The 16,364-nt window shown below is 43.6% G+C and overlaps 1 protein-coding gene across 1 annotated transcript in view; it reads right to left on the reverse strand.

Annotated features, from left to right (window-relative positions):
• Nucleotides 1-3,756: 3,756 nt before the first annotated feature.
• LOC117506153 (band 4.1-like protein 3) overlaps nt 3,757-16,364 on the reverse strand; it is a 34,058-nt gene continuing 21,450 nt past the window's right edge. Inside the window, exons 7-10 of the mRNA XM_034165655.1 lie at nt 15,624-15,776; nt 15,455-15,552; nt 4,646-4,815; nt 3,757-3,989 (exon numbers count right to left, since the gene is read on the reverse strand). Coding sequence (XP_034021546.1) covers nt 3,922-3,989; nt 4,646-4,815; nt 15,455-15,552; nt 15,624-15,776 — 489 coding nt within the window. The 3' untranslated portion in view covers nt 3,757-3,921. The remainder of the gene's footprint in view (nt 3,990-4,645; nt 4,816-15,454; nt 15,553-15,623; nt 15,777-16,364) is intronic.

Consider the following 16,364-nt stretch of genomic DNA (forward strand, 5'->3'; position numbering starts at 1 on the left):
AAGCCATCTCTCGGATGCAGTCTGGGAAGACACCGGGTCCTAACGGTTTTCCCGCTGAATTTTTCAAACAGTTTTCCAAACCCCTCTCATCGCAATTTGCAACGGTCCTACATGAGTCACACCAACGTGGCTCACTTCCACCATCAGTGGCTGAGGCTTTCATATCATTTATTGCAAAGAAAGGAAAAGACACAACTGACTGTGCCTCCTATCGTCCTATCTCACTCCTTAATACGGATGCCAAAATTTTAGCGAAAGTCCTAGCTCTCAGATTGGAAGAGGCCCTCCCTCATATAATATCCACCGATCAGACCGGCTTTATTAAAAGCCGCCATGCTTTTTTAATATCAGACGTCTTCTTGACGTGCTATATACGTCCTCTCAAGATAAAATTCCGGAATGCATTGTTTCTATTGATGCGGAGAAAGCATTCGACCGTGTCGAGTGGAAATATTTGTTTTCAGCACTACGCAGATTTGGCTTCGGCCCCATGTTTATAGGCTGGATTAAGTTGCTCTATGCCGCACCTAAGGCAACTGTACGGACGAATGGCATAACATCCCAACCGTTCGTACTAAGCCGTGGAACACGACAGGGTTGTCCGTTGAGCCCGATCCTATTTGATTTAGCGATAGAGCCACTTGCAGTCGCGCTTAGAAACAGCACTAACATCCCAGGCATCAATAGGGGTGGCTGGAGCATAAAGTCTCTCTTTACGCTGACGACCTCTTGTTGTATATCTCTGACCCAATTAACTCTGACCGCGGTTATCTCTGTTTGAAGAATTTGGACGTATGTCCGGCTACAAAATTAACATCCACAAGACAAAGCTTTTTTCCATTAAATGATGAGGCCCTGGTGGCTGATTACAGCAGCACCCCCCTTAAAATTGAGAAACGGCAGTTTACTTATTTAGGATTAGAGATCACCTAAATTTAAGGACTTATTCCGCGAAAATTTCGTAACTCTCCACAATCAGGTGAGAACGTCTCTACAACAATGGTCACCCTCTCATTGACACTAGCCGGTCGTATAAATTCCGTAAAAATGAACATACTGCCTAAGTTTACATACCTATTCCAATCTCTACCTATTTTTTCCCAAATCCTTTTTTACCTTGTTGGATTCGACTATTTCTTCATACATCTGGCAGAATAAGAAACCCAGAGTAAGCAAAGCTGTCCTCCAACGTTTGAAGATTGACGCGGCATGGGATTACCAAATATGCGCTCCTACTATTGGGCAGCGAATATTCGCTCTCTCGCCTTTTGGTATAAATACAACCTTCGATCGGATGTCCCAGAATGGCTAACAGTTGAGCTGAACTCAGTTCAAAACATGTCACTCTCTGCATTGCTTGGTGCCCCAACTAACTACCCAATACCCAAACAAATAAAGAATCCAGTAGTGCGCTCCGCATTGAAGGTGTGGACTCAGTTTAGGAGGGCATTCAGTCTTGCCGAAATTTCCATGCTCAGCCCTGTTGCATTCAATCCCCTTTTTGCCCCGTCTCAGTACGATACCTCCTTTACAGACTGGCATAAAAAGGGCATCATCTCACTCTCACATTTATTCAAGGGGGGGGGAGCAGGTTCAACGTCCTACCTCTATCCTAATAAGATGAAGTGGAGTCGTCATACGCTCCTACATAGGTGTTTGCATAACATTTGGAAGGGTAGAGCACTTAACTGTACTTTCCATACCGGTACCTGCCTAATACTGGGAAGATGTGTTCGGTTGTTGCTATTATTGTTTTTATATTTGTACTATTCAATTCCAAGGTGCATTTGCTGTGTGTTTTTTTTTTTTTCTTTTCTTCTCCGTGTGTGGGTACATGTAATACATGTATGTATATGTATGTATATATGTGGGTGCGTGTATGTATACATGTGAATACATTCGCATTGGAAATTTAATAAAAAGATTTTGAAAGAAAAAAAAAATGCTACGGATGCTCACAAAGCTAACAATTCTAACTGTGCTAACAATACTTATAATATTCAGGTAATTTTTAAACGATGACATTTAAAGTATATATTTCAGATGACAACACTTTACTGATGGGTATCATTAAGATTTTAATTCTACTCTTAATGATACTGCTTATCAGTCTCATCAGTACTTTTTAGACCAAAAACTAAAAAAAAAAAGGTCAAATTAAGAACAGAATTACCATGGTTTTTTTTTTTCTAAATTCAAGTTTTGAATTCTCTCCACCATTGTCAGTTCTGCCTGAGCACACAGACAGACAGAGAGTGAGACAGAGAGACAGACAGAGAAACAGAAGACAGCGAAAGAGACAGAGTGACACAGTATACAAATAATGAATGTTAATGAGTTCAATGGTACGAATATTTAATTCGGTGAAAGCTGGAACAAACCATTCAACGAGGCGAAACCATTGAAAGAATGTAAAAACATTCATTTTTTGTTTTATATAATGGCTAAAATAGATCCTTGTCATTTGATAGTTTATTAATTTATAAACAACAGAAAAGGGACTTACATTTTGGTGTTCCACTGTGACGTGTATTCCAGTGATGCTGTGCACTGACTTCAAACTTCCATTTAAAAAAAGACTGTGTTGTTCCTCAGTCCAGCCAAAAATCACATCAGCGTTTCAATCAAGTCATCATGTCTCTGACCCGCACGCACGCGCAACCGGCTCTGTCCAGCCGTGTCCCTCCTCAGTGTGGATTGGTTTTGTGTCGCGCACACATGCTCGTGCACGAGCACATGCGCAATCGCATGTGAGAGTGCAATGGTACCAAACGTATGGAACCAAATTTGCACTCTAAATGGAACGAGCTGCACTCTAAATGCAATGCAACACAAATGGGATGAATTAATCCATGTCATGTGACATACAAAGCACCAATCAAATGACAAGAATCCACTCAGCCATTATATAAAGAGAGAAAGACAGAGAGATTTCCTTAATTTTTCCAGTACTGAAAGCAGCACCATTAAGGGGTGGAGTTTATCGATACTACAGTCTTGAATAATTTGAGATTGTGCCGGTTAATACCAGGTTTCGGTACCCATCCCAAGCTGTCGTCACAAAACCATGTGACCCACCTGCTAGAAAGATACAGTATAATTTTATATGAAGTAATTGTGGTGAATCACAGTTAATTCAATATCGTGACAAAATTTTGATTCAACTTAGACTTGGGCTGTCTGTGCCTGTCCTTGTCCTCTGGCTCCCTCTTGTGGTTGTTCCTGGGTTTGGATCTTTGTGTTGTCGCTGTTTCTCTTTCTTCTGCACTTCCTGTTTTATTTTGGTGGTCTCAGTTTTGCAGTTTTGTTAGCTTTCTTCCTGTCTCTCTGTGCAGCAGTGACGACCCTCACCTGTCTCCATGTGTGTCATCACCTCCCTGTGGATTTACCCCTGTGTTCCTGTCGTGCTTTTGCCTTATTCTCGCAAGCTTTTCTTGTGTTTCCTTGTGATTGACTTCTTGTTTGACTCCTTGCGCCTTCCTTATTGACTTCTTGAGTCTGAACCTTTTTCCTGTTTGACGAGACTGCGCTGTCCTATTGATCCTCCAGACGTGACAGTTTTAGGTACAAGTCATTTGAGATTGACAAGATTCCAGAGAAACTGTCATGCTAACAGCGCAAATAGGATTGTTATAAGCTAACAGCAGTGTCAGTGCTAATCATGGAGACGGTTCCGTTCTCCTCTCCTGAACTGGGAACCGTCTGGAACCGAGAAAGGTGATTGTGGGTTTGGTTCCAAATAGAGCCATACTTCATTTGGAGAAATGGTCATGTGGCCTGATGATGCAACCTGAGCCCAACCAATCAGAAACAAAGTTCACTAAAGCATTCACAGCTGTGGAGGGAGAGTATTTGTAGTACTGCAGTACTACTGCAGCCAGTCACAGGATTTTCTTACAAGTTCTACCTGTGCGTTTGATGTCATTGGTTGAAGGAGGTGCTGTGATGGCGGGCGAGCCAATCAGAGAGACAGGGGTGGGCTCTTGGAGCTAAGAACCAATCAATATTTTGATCACTCAAAAGTACAAAGCCATGAAACACAGCAATTATACTTCAATAATCCTTCCTTTCTTTTAGTACAAAGTCTTTTCCAAATGTTACCATACAGCATGATGGACAAAGTAAAGGGGGTTTGACCAATCACACCTGATCTCTGTGTGACATGACAGGAAGTGTTAGCACACAAGCTAACATCGACGCGTACGACACTAGCTACATTGTATTAGCACAATATCACTTTAAAGTTTTGAAAAACTGTATTAGTTAAACCAGAGGTGGGACGAAGTCACCATCAAGTCACTCTCAAGTCAGCTTGCAAACAATTGGTGGTCATTATGACTTGGGACTTGCTGATTCATGACTTGAGAGTGACTTGATGGTGACTTTGTCCCACCTCTGGTTTAAACTAATGTTTGAAATGGTTATAAAACATCAATGTAACACATTAACGTCTTTAAAACTCTGGTTAAAAAGTGATTTTAAGTGAGTTTTGTGAGGATTTCAAAACAGAATAAAACAGGTAAAACATGACGTAATTAGTTTGCAGATTGGTCTGGATAGAAGAAGTGCCGGTACTGCATGCTGTACCATAGCACCGTAGTACTGTAGTACTCTGACTGACCAGTTCCACAGGTGTCCCTCGTACCTCCGTCAAGGCTGCGGCTCAGCATGTTCTTCTTACTGATGTATCGTGGGAAATGCGGTGGAGGTCTGGAGATCTGAGCGCTGTATCTGCGGCTCTGGATCTGAGTCCGACCACTGTAGCGAAACTTGGAACCCAGAAAACGCTTGGGAGGTTCCTCTGGAGACACCAACCTGAGACAGAAAGACCAGACTCGCTCACTTCTTCTCCACTCAAAATCAGAATCAGAATCAGATCAAAAATCAGAATTTGCATTACTGTGGGTGTGTATGTGTCTGTGTGTGTGTGTGTCTGTGTGTGTGTCTGTATGTGTGTCTGTATGTGTGTGTGTCTGTATGTGTGTGTGTCTGTGTGTGTGTCTGTATGTGTGTCTGTGTGTGTGTGTCTGTATGTGTGTGTGTCTGTATGTGTCTGTATGTGTCTGTGTGTGTGTCTGTATGTGTGTGTGTGTCTGTATGTGTCTGTGTGTGTGTCTGTGTGTGTGTCTGTATGTGTGTCTGTATGTGTCTGTATGTGTGTCTGTGTGTGTGTCTGTGTGTGTGTCTGTCTGTGTGTCTGTGTGTGTGTGTCTGTATGTGTGTCTGTGTGTGTCTGTATGTGTGTCTGTGTGTGTGTCTGTCTGTGTGTCTGTGTGTGTGTGTCTGTATGTGTGTCTGTGTGTGTCTGTATGTGTGTCTGTATGTGTGTCTGTGTGTGTGTCTGTCTGTGTGTCTGTGTGTGTGTGTCTGTATGTGTGTCTGTGTGTGTGTCTGTATGTGTGTCTGTATGTGTCTGTGTGTGTGTCTGTATGTGTCTGTGTGTGTCTGTGTCTGTATGTGTCTGTGTGTGTCTGTGTCTGTATGTGTCTGTGTCTGTATGTGTCTGTGTGTGTGTCTGTATGTGTGTCTGTGTGTGTGTCTGTATGTGTATGTGTCTGTGTCTGTATGTGTGTCTGTGTGTGTGTCTGTGTGTGTGTCTGTGTGTCGGTGTGTCTGCGTGTGTGTGTCTGCGTGTGTGTCTGTATGTGTGTCTGTGTGTGTGTCTGTCTGTGTGTCTGTGTGTGTGTCTGTCTGTGTGTCTGTGTGTGTGTGTGTCTGTATGTGTGTCTGTATGTGTCTGTGTGTGTCTGTGTGTGTGTCTGTTGTGTGTCTGTGTGTGTCTGTATGTGTGTCTGTATGTGTCTGTGTGTCTGTGTGTCTGTGTGTGTGTCTGTATGTGTCTGTGTGTGTCTGTGTGTGTCTGTATGTGTCTGTGTCTGTATGTGTCTGTGTGTGTGTCTGTGTGTGTCTGTATGTGTGTGTGTGTGTGTCTGTATGTGTCTGTGTCTGTATGTGTCTGTATGTGTCTGTGTGTGGTGTGTGTGTCGTATGTGTGTGTCTGTCTGTGTGTGTGTGTATGTGTGTGTGTCTCTGTGTGCATGTGTGCGCATGTGTGTGTGTGTGCGTGTTGATTGAGCTAGTTGTGGCTGTAATGTAATGTAGTGTAAACACTGCCAGTCATACCACCTGAACACGCGTGCAGCGTCCAGTCACCACATGCAACAAACATAGAAGACACGGCTGGACGAGGTCCTCAGCAGAGTCCCTGCTGAGACACCTGCATCTACTTTCATGGTGAGATAAGATCTGAATCAGAATCCAATTTATTGCCAAGTACGTTCTCACATACAAGGAATTTGATCTGGTGCTATCGGTGCATAAACAATAATCAATCAATCAATCAATTTTTTTTATATAGCGCCAAATCACAACAAACAGTTGCCCAAGGCGCTTTATATTGTAAGGCAAGGCCATACAATAATTATGTAAAACCCCAACGGTCAAAACGACCCCCTGTGAGCAAGCACTTGGCTACAGTGGGAAGGAAAAACTCCCTTTTAACAGGAAGAAACCTCCAGCAGAACCAGGCTCAGGGAGGGGCAGTCTTCTGCTGGGACTGGTTGGGGCTGAGGGAGAGAACCAGGAAAAAGACATGCTTGTTGAGGGGAGCAGAGATCGATCACTAAGGATTAATGCAGAGTGGTGCATACAGAGCAAAAAGAGAAGAAACAGTGCATCATGGGAACCCCCCAGCAGTCTACGTCTATAGCAGCATAACTAAGGGATGGTTTCAGGGTCACCTGATCCAGCCCTAACTATAAGCTTTAGCAAAAAGGAAAGTTTTAAGCCTAATCTTAAAAGTAGAGAGGGTGTCTGTCTCCCTGAGAATAAGAACAGGAAAAGAAAAAAGTGTTAGAAGTAAGAGAGTCAGATCGGCAATATGATATTCACTGTTAAATAAATATAAATATAACGTAGTGGGATGGGACTGTGCAGAAGCATATGATTGGAGTACAGGTGTACAGTAGCTTTCAGTGCAGTGACGACAATCTGTACTTTGTGTAGTGGGGGAGGCAGGGTAAGTGGGGGTCCCTGGCATTATTTATGTCTCGCTGCAGACAGAAGAAGCTGTTTTTGTGTCTTGAGGTTTTAGACCCTGATGGACCTCAGCTGTCTGCCAGAGGGAGGGTGACCTAAAGTTTGTGTCCTGGGTGAGAGGGATCAGCCACTATCTTCCTGCTTGCCTCGGGGCCCTGGACGTGTACAGGTCCTGTAGGGATGGCAGACTGCAGTCGATCACCTTGTCTGCTGCGTCGATGATATGCTGCAGTCTGCTCTTGTCCTTAGCAGTGGCAGCAGCGTACCAGATGGTGATGGAGGGAGGAGATGATGGACTCAGTGATGGCAGTGTAGAAGTTCACCATCATTGTTTTTGGGCAGGTTGAACTTCCGCAGCTGCTACAGAAAGTACATCCTCTGTTGTGCTCTCTTGGTGAAGAACTGATGTTCAGCTCCCACTTGAGGTCCTGGGTGATGGTGATCCGCAGGTAACAGAAGGACTCTACAAATGGCGATAGGGGTGGCCAGGGACTGGGTTCTTTCTGAAGTCAACAGTCATCTCCACTGTCTTGAGGGTGTTGAAGCTCCAGAGGGTGCTGAGCTCCGGGACACCAGGTGATCGATCTCCTGTCTGTTGGTAGACTTGTGCCCATCCCTGGGCCCAGCAGGCCAGCAGTATCCAACACTGGTGTGGCAGCTGCACCCATCGCAGTGGCCAGGACAGGTCCACTGCCTGACCTCTGTGTGGGCTACCAGGAGACCAGCTGGGTGCGCAATAATACCAGCAGCAGCACATCCCCCCAGGCCACAGGGTGTCCCAGCCACCTACCCTGCCAGCACCCCACTGCCACAGCCATCACGCACACCCATGCAGAGCCAGGACACGGGGAACCTCACTGGCCTCACTGTCATCAGCGGTGGTTCCAGCAGCAGCTTCACACAGCTACTCCACACTGACCTGGACAGTACCAACACCAAACACCCCCCGCCAGTCGTGCACGAACCACACCTACACACCAGAGTGGGCAGTCCAACCAGGGTCATGGGGAAAGGACTGGTCACATCATCTTGACATATATACACCATGTGGAGGGTGTTTTTTTTTCATTCTTTCTTTTATATTTTCTGTCTTATTTGCTGTCTTACTATTTATGTTTCATGCTGTGGACAAATGCCTGTCATCTACATCACCAATAAACACAATGTCACATGAGTATATAGGTCCACTCAGTGACCTGCAGTGTCTGTGTGCGCTCAGGGGTCCAGCTACGTGGACATCAGTGGCCTCATTGCTGGTCTCCGTTCTCATTTCCATTGTATTACCTGAATGTTACGTCACTGACATGGTGTCATATGTGCACCTAGGTCAGGGGTGGGCAACTTGTTCTTGTTTTTTTTTTTTTTTGCCAGCTTGCACTTGGCCGAGACGGACGCATTTTCTCTTCTCTCCCTCCCTCCTTATCTTTCCTGCTTCTGTGGCGTGTGGTCTGTGAGGCTCCAGTTTTTGCTCTTATGAAAAGCGACAAAAATGGATTTGTTAAAGTGGTCTCTGAACGCAATTGACACTATTTTTTCTACAAGACATTCAGGGGCAGAGGACCCGACCTGTCCTGCCAGGACGCATGTGATGGGCTACGTGATGGACTCGTGGAGGAGATGGCAGGTCATGTGCCTTTACACGCTGTCTGTGGAGGACGTCGAAGATGTGTATCTATTTGGCTTGGGAGTGACCGGCTTTCTGCTGTGTGGCGCGGGCATAGCGCTGGTTTACTGGAAAATTTAAAAGTGGAGGCTGTTTTGATTGGGCCGTCCAGATTGCCCACTTGATTGATTCGATTGAAGGACAGTGACTGCTCAGGTCGGCGGGTGTTAACCGCACGTTGGAAACCATCTCTGGGAGGATTGTAGCGCTGGAAAAACTGCCTTGACCGTCAGTAAATGACCACATTTCCTTTCTATATTCAGATGCATTGAGAGCCACTTGTTCTCAGAACTGTGGAATCTTTCAGGCGTCTGCTAATCAGACATTCATTTGGCTTCCCCAAGACAGCTGCACTTCAAGACCGCAGCGATAAAAAACCTCCAAGAAGATTAAACACTCAAGCCTTGCTTCCCTGTTTCCCCCTCCCTCAGCTTCTCCAGCTCTGACGTTGACTGTGAACAGTGGCCTGCTCAGAGCTGAACCCCCCTCCCTTCCAGGATTCAGTCATGGCCGTTGTTTATTGCCAAAAAGGGCTGCTACCGGAGTGTTCTGATAAACTGGACTTTCAAATCTCGGCTGTCGTCTTGTCGTCCTGTGTTCTTGTTTGTCTGTGTATTTACTAGCCAGCTAGCCAGGCCCCTGTAGTCGGTGCGGACCAAGGTAGCTTAGCCGCCGCTAGTTCCCCCCCTGGCAGATCCCGTGCAGTCGGGAAGCAGGCTGACTGGGTGACTGTGAGGAGGAAGCGTAGCCCTAAACAGAAGCCCGTGTACACCGTCAACCCGTTCACATCTCTAACGTTTTTTCCCCACTCGACGATACACTCGCCGAGGATCAAACTCTGGTTATTGGCGACTCTGTTTTGAGAATGTGAAGTTAGCGACACCCAGCAACCATTGTCAATTGTCTTCCGGGGGCCAGAGCAGGCGACATCGAAGGGACATTTGAAATTGCTGGCGTAAGGCTAAGTGTAAATTTGGTAAGATTGTAATTCACGTCGGCAGTAATGACACTCGGTTACGCCAATCGGAGGTCACTAAAATTACATTAAATCGGTGTGTAACTTTGCAAAAACAATGTCGGACCTCTGTTGTTTTCTCTGGGCCCCTCCCCAATCAGACCGGGAGTGACATGTTTAGGCCGCATGTTCTCCTTGAATTGCTGGCTGTCTGAGTGGTGTCCAAAAAATGAGGTGGGCTTCATTGATAATTGGCAAAGCTTCTGGGGAAAACCTGGTCTTGTTAGGAGAGACGGCATCCATACCCACTTTAGAGGGAGCAGCTCTCATTTCTAGAAATCTGGCCAATTTTTTGGATCCCTCCAAACTGTGACTGTCTAGCGTTGGGACCAGGAGGCAGAGCTGTGGTCTTATACACCTCTCTGCAGCTTCTCTCCCCCTGCCATCCCCTCATTACCCCATCCCCGTAGAGACGGTGCCTGCTCCCAGACTACCAAGAACCAGCAAAAATCTATTTAAGCATAAAAATTCAAAAGAAAAAAATAATATAGCACCTTCAACTGCACCACAGACTAAACAGTTAAATGTGGTCTATTAAACATTAGGTCTCCTCTCTTCTAAGTCCCTGTTGGTAAATGATATAATAATTGATCAACATATTGATTTATTCTGCCTTACAGAAACCTGGTTACAGCAGGATGAATATGTTAGTTTAAATGAGTCAACACCCCCGAGTCACACTAACTGTCAGAATGCTCGTAGCACGGGCCGGGGCGGAGGATTAGCAGCAATCTTCCATTCCAGCTTATTAATTAATCAAAAACCTAGACAGAGCTTTAATTCATTTGAAAGCTTGTCTCTTAGTCTTGTCCATCCAAATTGGAAGTCCCAAAAAACAGTTTTATTTGTTATTATCTATCGTCCACCTGGTCGTTACTGTGAGTTTCTCTGTGAATTTTCAGACCTTTTGTCTGACTTAGTGCTTAGCTCAGATAGATAATTATAGTGGGCGATTTTAACATCCACACAGATGCTGAGAATGACAGCCTCAACACTGCATTTAATCTATTATTAGACTCTATTGGCTTTGCTCAAAAAGTAAATGAGTCCACCCACCACTTTAATCATATCTTAGATCTTGTTCTGACTTATGGTATGGAAATAGAAGACTTAACAGTATTCCCTGAAAACTCCCTTCTGTCTGATCATTTTTTAATAACATTTACATTTACCCTGATGGACTACCCTGCAGTGGGGAATAAGTTTCATTACACTAGAAGTCTTTCAGAAAGCGCTGTAACTAGGTTTAAGGATATGATTCCTTCTTTATGTTCTCTAATGTCATATACCAACACAGTGCAGAGTAGCTACCTAAACTCTGTAAGGGAGTTAGAGTATCTCGTCAATAGTTTTACATCCTCATTGAAGACAACTTTGGATGCTGTAGCTCCTCTGAAAAAGAGAGCTTTAAATCAGAAGTGTCTGACTCCGTGGTATAACTCACAAACTCGTAGCTTAAAGCAGATAACCCGTAAGTTGGAGAGGAAATGGCGTCTCACTAATTTAGAAGATCTTCACTTAGCCTGGAAAAAGAGTTTGTTGGTCTATAAAAAAGCCCTCCGTAAAGCTAGGACATCTTTCTACTCATCACTAATTGAAGAAAATAAGAACAACCCCAGGTTTCTTTTCAGCACTGTAGCCAGGCTGACAAAGAGTCAGAGCTCTATTGAGCTGAGTATTCCATTAACTTTAACTAGTAATGACTTCATGACTTTCTTTGCTAACAAAATTTTGACTATTAGAGAAAAATTACTCATAACCATCCCAAAGATGTATCGTTATCTTTGGCTGCTTTCAGTGATGCCGGTATTTGGTTAGACTCTTTCTCTCCGATTGTTCTGTCTGAGTTATTTTCATTAGTTACTTCATCCAAACCATCAACATGTTTATTGGACCCCATTCCTGCCAGGCTGCTCAAGGAAGTCCTACCATTATTTAATGCTTCAATCTTAAATATGATCAATCTATCTTTGTTAGTTGGTTATGTACCACAGGCCTTTAAGGTGGCAGTAATTAAACCATTACTTAAAAAGCCATCACTTGACCCAGCTATCTTAGCTAATTATAGGCCAATCTCCAACCTTCCTTTTTCTCAAAGATTCTTGAGAGGGTAGTTGTAAAACTGATCACCTGCAGAGGAATGGTCTATTTGAAGAGTTTCAGTCAGGTTTTAGAATTCATCATAGTACAGAAACAGCATTAGTGAAGGTTACAAATTATCTTCTTAGGGCCTCGGACAGTGGACTCATCTCTGTGCTTGTTCTGTTAGACCTCAGTGCTGCTTTTGATACTGTTGACCATAAAATTTTATTACAGAGATTAGAGCATGCCATAGGTATTAAAGGCACTGCGCTGCGGTGGTTTGAATCATATTTGTCTAATAGATTACAGTTTGTTCATGTAAATGGGGAATCTTCTTCACAGACTAAAGTTAATTATGGAGTTCCACAAGGTTCTGTGCTAGGACCAATTTTATTCACTTTATACATGCTTCCCTTAGGCAGTATTATTAGACGTATTGCTTAAATTTTCATTGTTACGCAGATGATACCCAGCTTTATCTATCCATGAAGCCAGAGGACACACACCAATTAGCTAAACTGCAGGATTGTCTTACAGACATAAAGACATGGATGACCTCTAATTTCCTGCTTTTAAACTCAGATAAAACTGAAGTTATTGTACTTGGCCCCACAAATCTTAGAAACATGGTGTCTAACCAGATCGTTACTCTGGATGGCATTTCCCTGATCTCTAGTAATACTGTGAGAAATCTTGGAGTCATTTTGATCAGGATATGTCATTCAAAGCGCATATTAAACAAATATGTAGGACTGCCTTTTTGCATTTACGCAATATCTCTAAAATCAGAAAGGTCTTGTCTCAGAGTGATGCTGAAAAACTAATTCATGCATTTATTTCCTCTAGGCTGGACTATTGTAATTCATTATTATCAGGTTGTCCTAAAGTTCCCTGAAAAGCCTTCAGTTAATTCAAAATGCTGCAGCTAGAGTACTAACGGGGACTAGAAGGAGAGAGCATATCTCACCCATATTGGCCTCTCTTCATTGGCTTCCTGTTAATTCTAGAATAGAATTTAAAATTCTTCTTCTTACTTATAAGGTTTTGAATAATCAGGTCCCATCTTATCTTAGGGACCTCGTAGTACCATATCACCCCAATAGAGCGCTTCACTCTCAGACTGCAGGCTTACTTGTAGTTCCTAGGGTTTGTAAGAGTAGAATGGGAGGCAGAGCCTTCAGCTTTCAGGCTCCTCTCCTGTGGAACCAGCTCCCATTCAGATCAGGGAGACAGATACCCTCTCTACTTTTAAGATTAGGCTTAAAACTTTCCTTTTCGCTAAGGCTTATAGTTAGGGCTGGATCGGGTGACCCTGGACCATCCCTTGGTTATGTTGCTTTAGACGTAGACTGTGGGGGGGTTCCCATGATGCACTGTTTCTTTCTCTTTTTGCTCCGTATGCATCACTCTGCATTTAATCATTAGTGATTGATCTCTGCTCCCCTCCACAGCATGTCTTTTTCCTGGTTCTTTCCCTCAGCCCCAACCAGTCCCAGCAGAAGACTGCCCCTCCCTGAGCCTGGTTCTGCTGAAGGTTTCTTCCTGTTAAAAGGGAGTTTTTCCTTCCCACTGTGGCCAAGTGCTTGCTCATAGGGGGTCGTTTTGACCGTTGGGGTTTTCATAATTATTGTATGGCCTTGCCTTGCAATATGGAGCGCCTTGGGGCAACTGTTTGTTGTGATTTGGCGCTATATAAGAAAAAATTTGATTGATTGATTACTGTTCTCTGTGCTGATAAGAGTTTTTCCTCATTGTTGTGGCTTCTCGAAGGCAGTGACCTTGAGGGTTTTTTTTGTCTTCCTTACCTTGTGTGTGCTTTTTTATATGTGTTTATGTACCAGGCCGGCTTATGTCTGTTACGTGTGTGTTGTTTGTCTTTGGGTCGGTCATGGTTTGCTCAGCCCTGCTGTGACCTAAAGCAGGGATGTACATCTAGAGCTGGTCCCCGGGCGCCTTATATGTGGTTTCCAGCTAAGTTTATTATCAATTATAACACCTAAAAATTTATTCTCTCTTACTAACTCAATTTCCTTATTGTTTATAGTTACATTTTTACATTTGGGTGCCTGTTTATTTCCAAATATAATACATTTGGTTTTCCCAAGGTTGAGTGACAACTTATTAGCATCAAACCAAACCTTAAATTTTTCCAGTTCTTTCTCCACTATGTCCAGAAGCTGTTCAAGATTTTCACCGCTACAGAACACAGTTGTATCATCCGCAAAAAGGACACATCTCAGTGAACTCGACACCCAACTTATATCATTTATATAGATTATAAACAACAAGGACCCAGCACTGAGCCCTGCGGCACCCCACATGTGACTTCCCTGAGTTCAGAATTTGTATTATTGAATTGAACATACTGAAATCTGCCTTGTAAATAACTAGTTATCCATTCATATGCCAGACCTCTCATTCCATATTTCTGCAGTTTAATTAATAGTATTCCATGGTTAATTGTGTCAAACACTTTCTGTAAATCAAAAAAACACCTATTGTATATTGTTTATTGTCAACTGCAGTTGCTATACTTTCCACAAAGTCCATCAAAGCCTGTGATGTAGTTCGAGACCTTCTGAATCCATATTGTTCTTCACAAATTATGTTATACTTCAGTAAATAATCATTTAATCTTTTAGCAAATATTTTTTCCAAAATTTTGGAAAATTGTGGCAGGAGTGATATAGGTCTATAATTAGAAAATGTGTGTTTGTCACCAGTTTTAAACAGAGGAATTACTTTGGCAATTTTCATTTGAGAAGGAAATTTACCCGTACTTAGTGACATATTGCAAATCTAATTGAATGGTTTTACTATACTCCATACTGACCACACCTACACACCAAATGTGAGTAGACTACATTGAATGGCCTTTTATACCCTGGCGGGGACCATTCCGCCAGCATTCTTGGTACACTTTGGATATCTGTGTCACATTTGGGGTACATTATTATTCAGGATGCATTCTCTTTGGGTTGTTACACGTTTGGACCATATACTGCATCCATTCTGGGGGCATTCTGACTGCTCTTGAGGTCCATTCTGGCTATTTCTGTTGTATTTTTTATTATATATTCTTCTTATCGCCTGCTGCAATTTTATTGCTATTTTTAACTTATTTATTTACTTATCATTGGGCGTAATCCAGTGCACATTTTGTATATTGTACATATTGTACAGTACTTTGGATGACCACTGTGGTTTTAAATAAAGTTTGAGTTGAGTTGAGTCCATTCGTACAGCATTCGAGGCTCCTTCTGACCGGATGTCGGGTTTTATCCAGCCAGCATTTGGACTGCAGCCATAAGGCATTTGGGATGTATTCTGCATATTCCTACTGCATTCTTGTGGCATTCTGGATATTCTTACTGTGTTCCGTCTGCATCTGACCGGCATTTGAGAGTTGATGCACATGGAATGTGCAAGAATCATTTGAGGCGGGTTCGGGCCACATTCCGGTTATTCGAACAGCATTCTTACACAGCTGTTGGAATATCTGTCCCTCCCGAATGTGGCTCAAATATTGGATTGTTTTCCCCTTCCAGCTGTTTCTGCTTGAATCCTGCTCATTCCTACTAAGTGTGACGGAGCCTTTACCATGGTGTTTGGAGATGTTGTGTATTTGTTGGCGTTGTGGTTGATGTGATGCTCACCTGAAGAAGGAGTGATGTTCCACACAAACCTTCCACAGTCTTTTTGCTGCTCGGTGATTCTGCAGCTTGAATCCAATAATCGACTCAAACTGATCAAACTGGAGACACAGAGACACGGTCACATGATGCGCCTGAAGCCATCCCATACGTGGTGTTCGCGGTGTTTCACCTCTCCAGGGCCGATCTTGATGTAGAAGTTGTTCCTCTTGTAGGAGATCTTCAGGATCTTGGGCCAGGAGAACCTGTTGATCCTCAGTCTGTCTCTGTAGACCAGCAGCCCACTGCTGCACACGCCCAGCATGATGGTCACACCCTCTGAGTCCTGCACAAGCACCCATTGGTTCAGGAGTCACTAAACTGGTTCAGGAGAGACTTTGACAAAGGAGTTAATCATTTAGAAAACATGTGAGCACAGAGCGAGGCCACAGTCCGCCGGTCTTGATCAGACCAAGTCTTTGGCCGGTACAGTCAGACTGGACCGGGCTGTGGGATCAGGCTCGTGTTGGACTCGGGACCAACACTTCCAGACGACACCAGACAAAGGCATCCTGAGTACACAAAGTTGAGCCAAACGTAAATGTTTTTTTTCTTCAGGATTTCAGTCTCATCTTTGTCCTGAACCAGTTCTAGTTAACTGATGATTTGATTGATCTTGTTGGACTGACTGCAGCTGTATGCAGAACTGGACAGAAAACAAATTCTGTGATGATTTAAAAGGTGTTTTTTGGATTCCTCAGGCTGCCTGTGTTTGATGTCAAATTATTTGTTTAAATGAGTAAAAACGGAGGGAAGTGCAAACATCTGTTTGCAGCTCTTGTTTCACGGATTGACAGGTGATTGACAGGTGTGCAGAGTTGTATGTGTATTTTGATGGCTTCCCTCACGTTCGTCCTCGGTGAACTCAGTTTTT

Source organism: Thalassophryne amazonica, unplaced genomic scaffold, assembly GCF_902500255.1.
Source record: "Thalassophryne amazonica unplaced genomic scaffold, fThaAma1.1, whole genome shotgun sequence".
NCBI lineage: Eukaryota > Metazoa > Chordata > Actinopteri > Batrachoidiformes > Batrachoididae > Thalassophryne > Thalassophryne amazonica.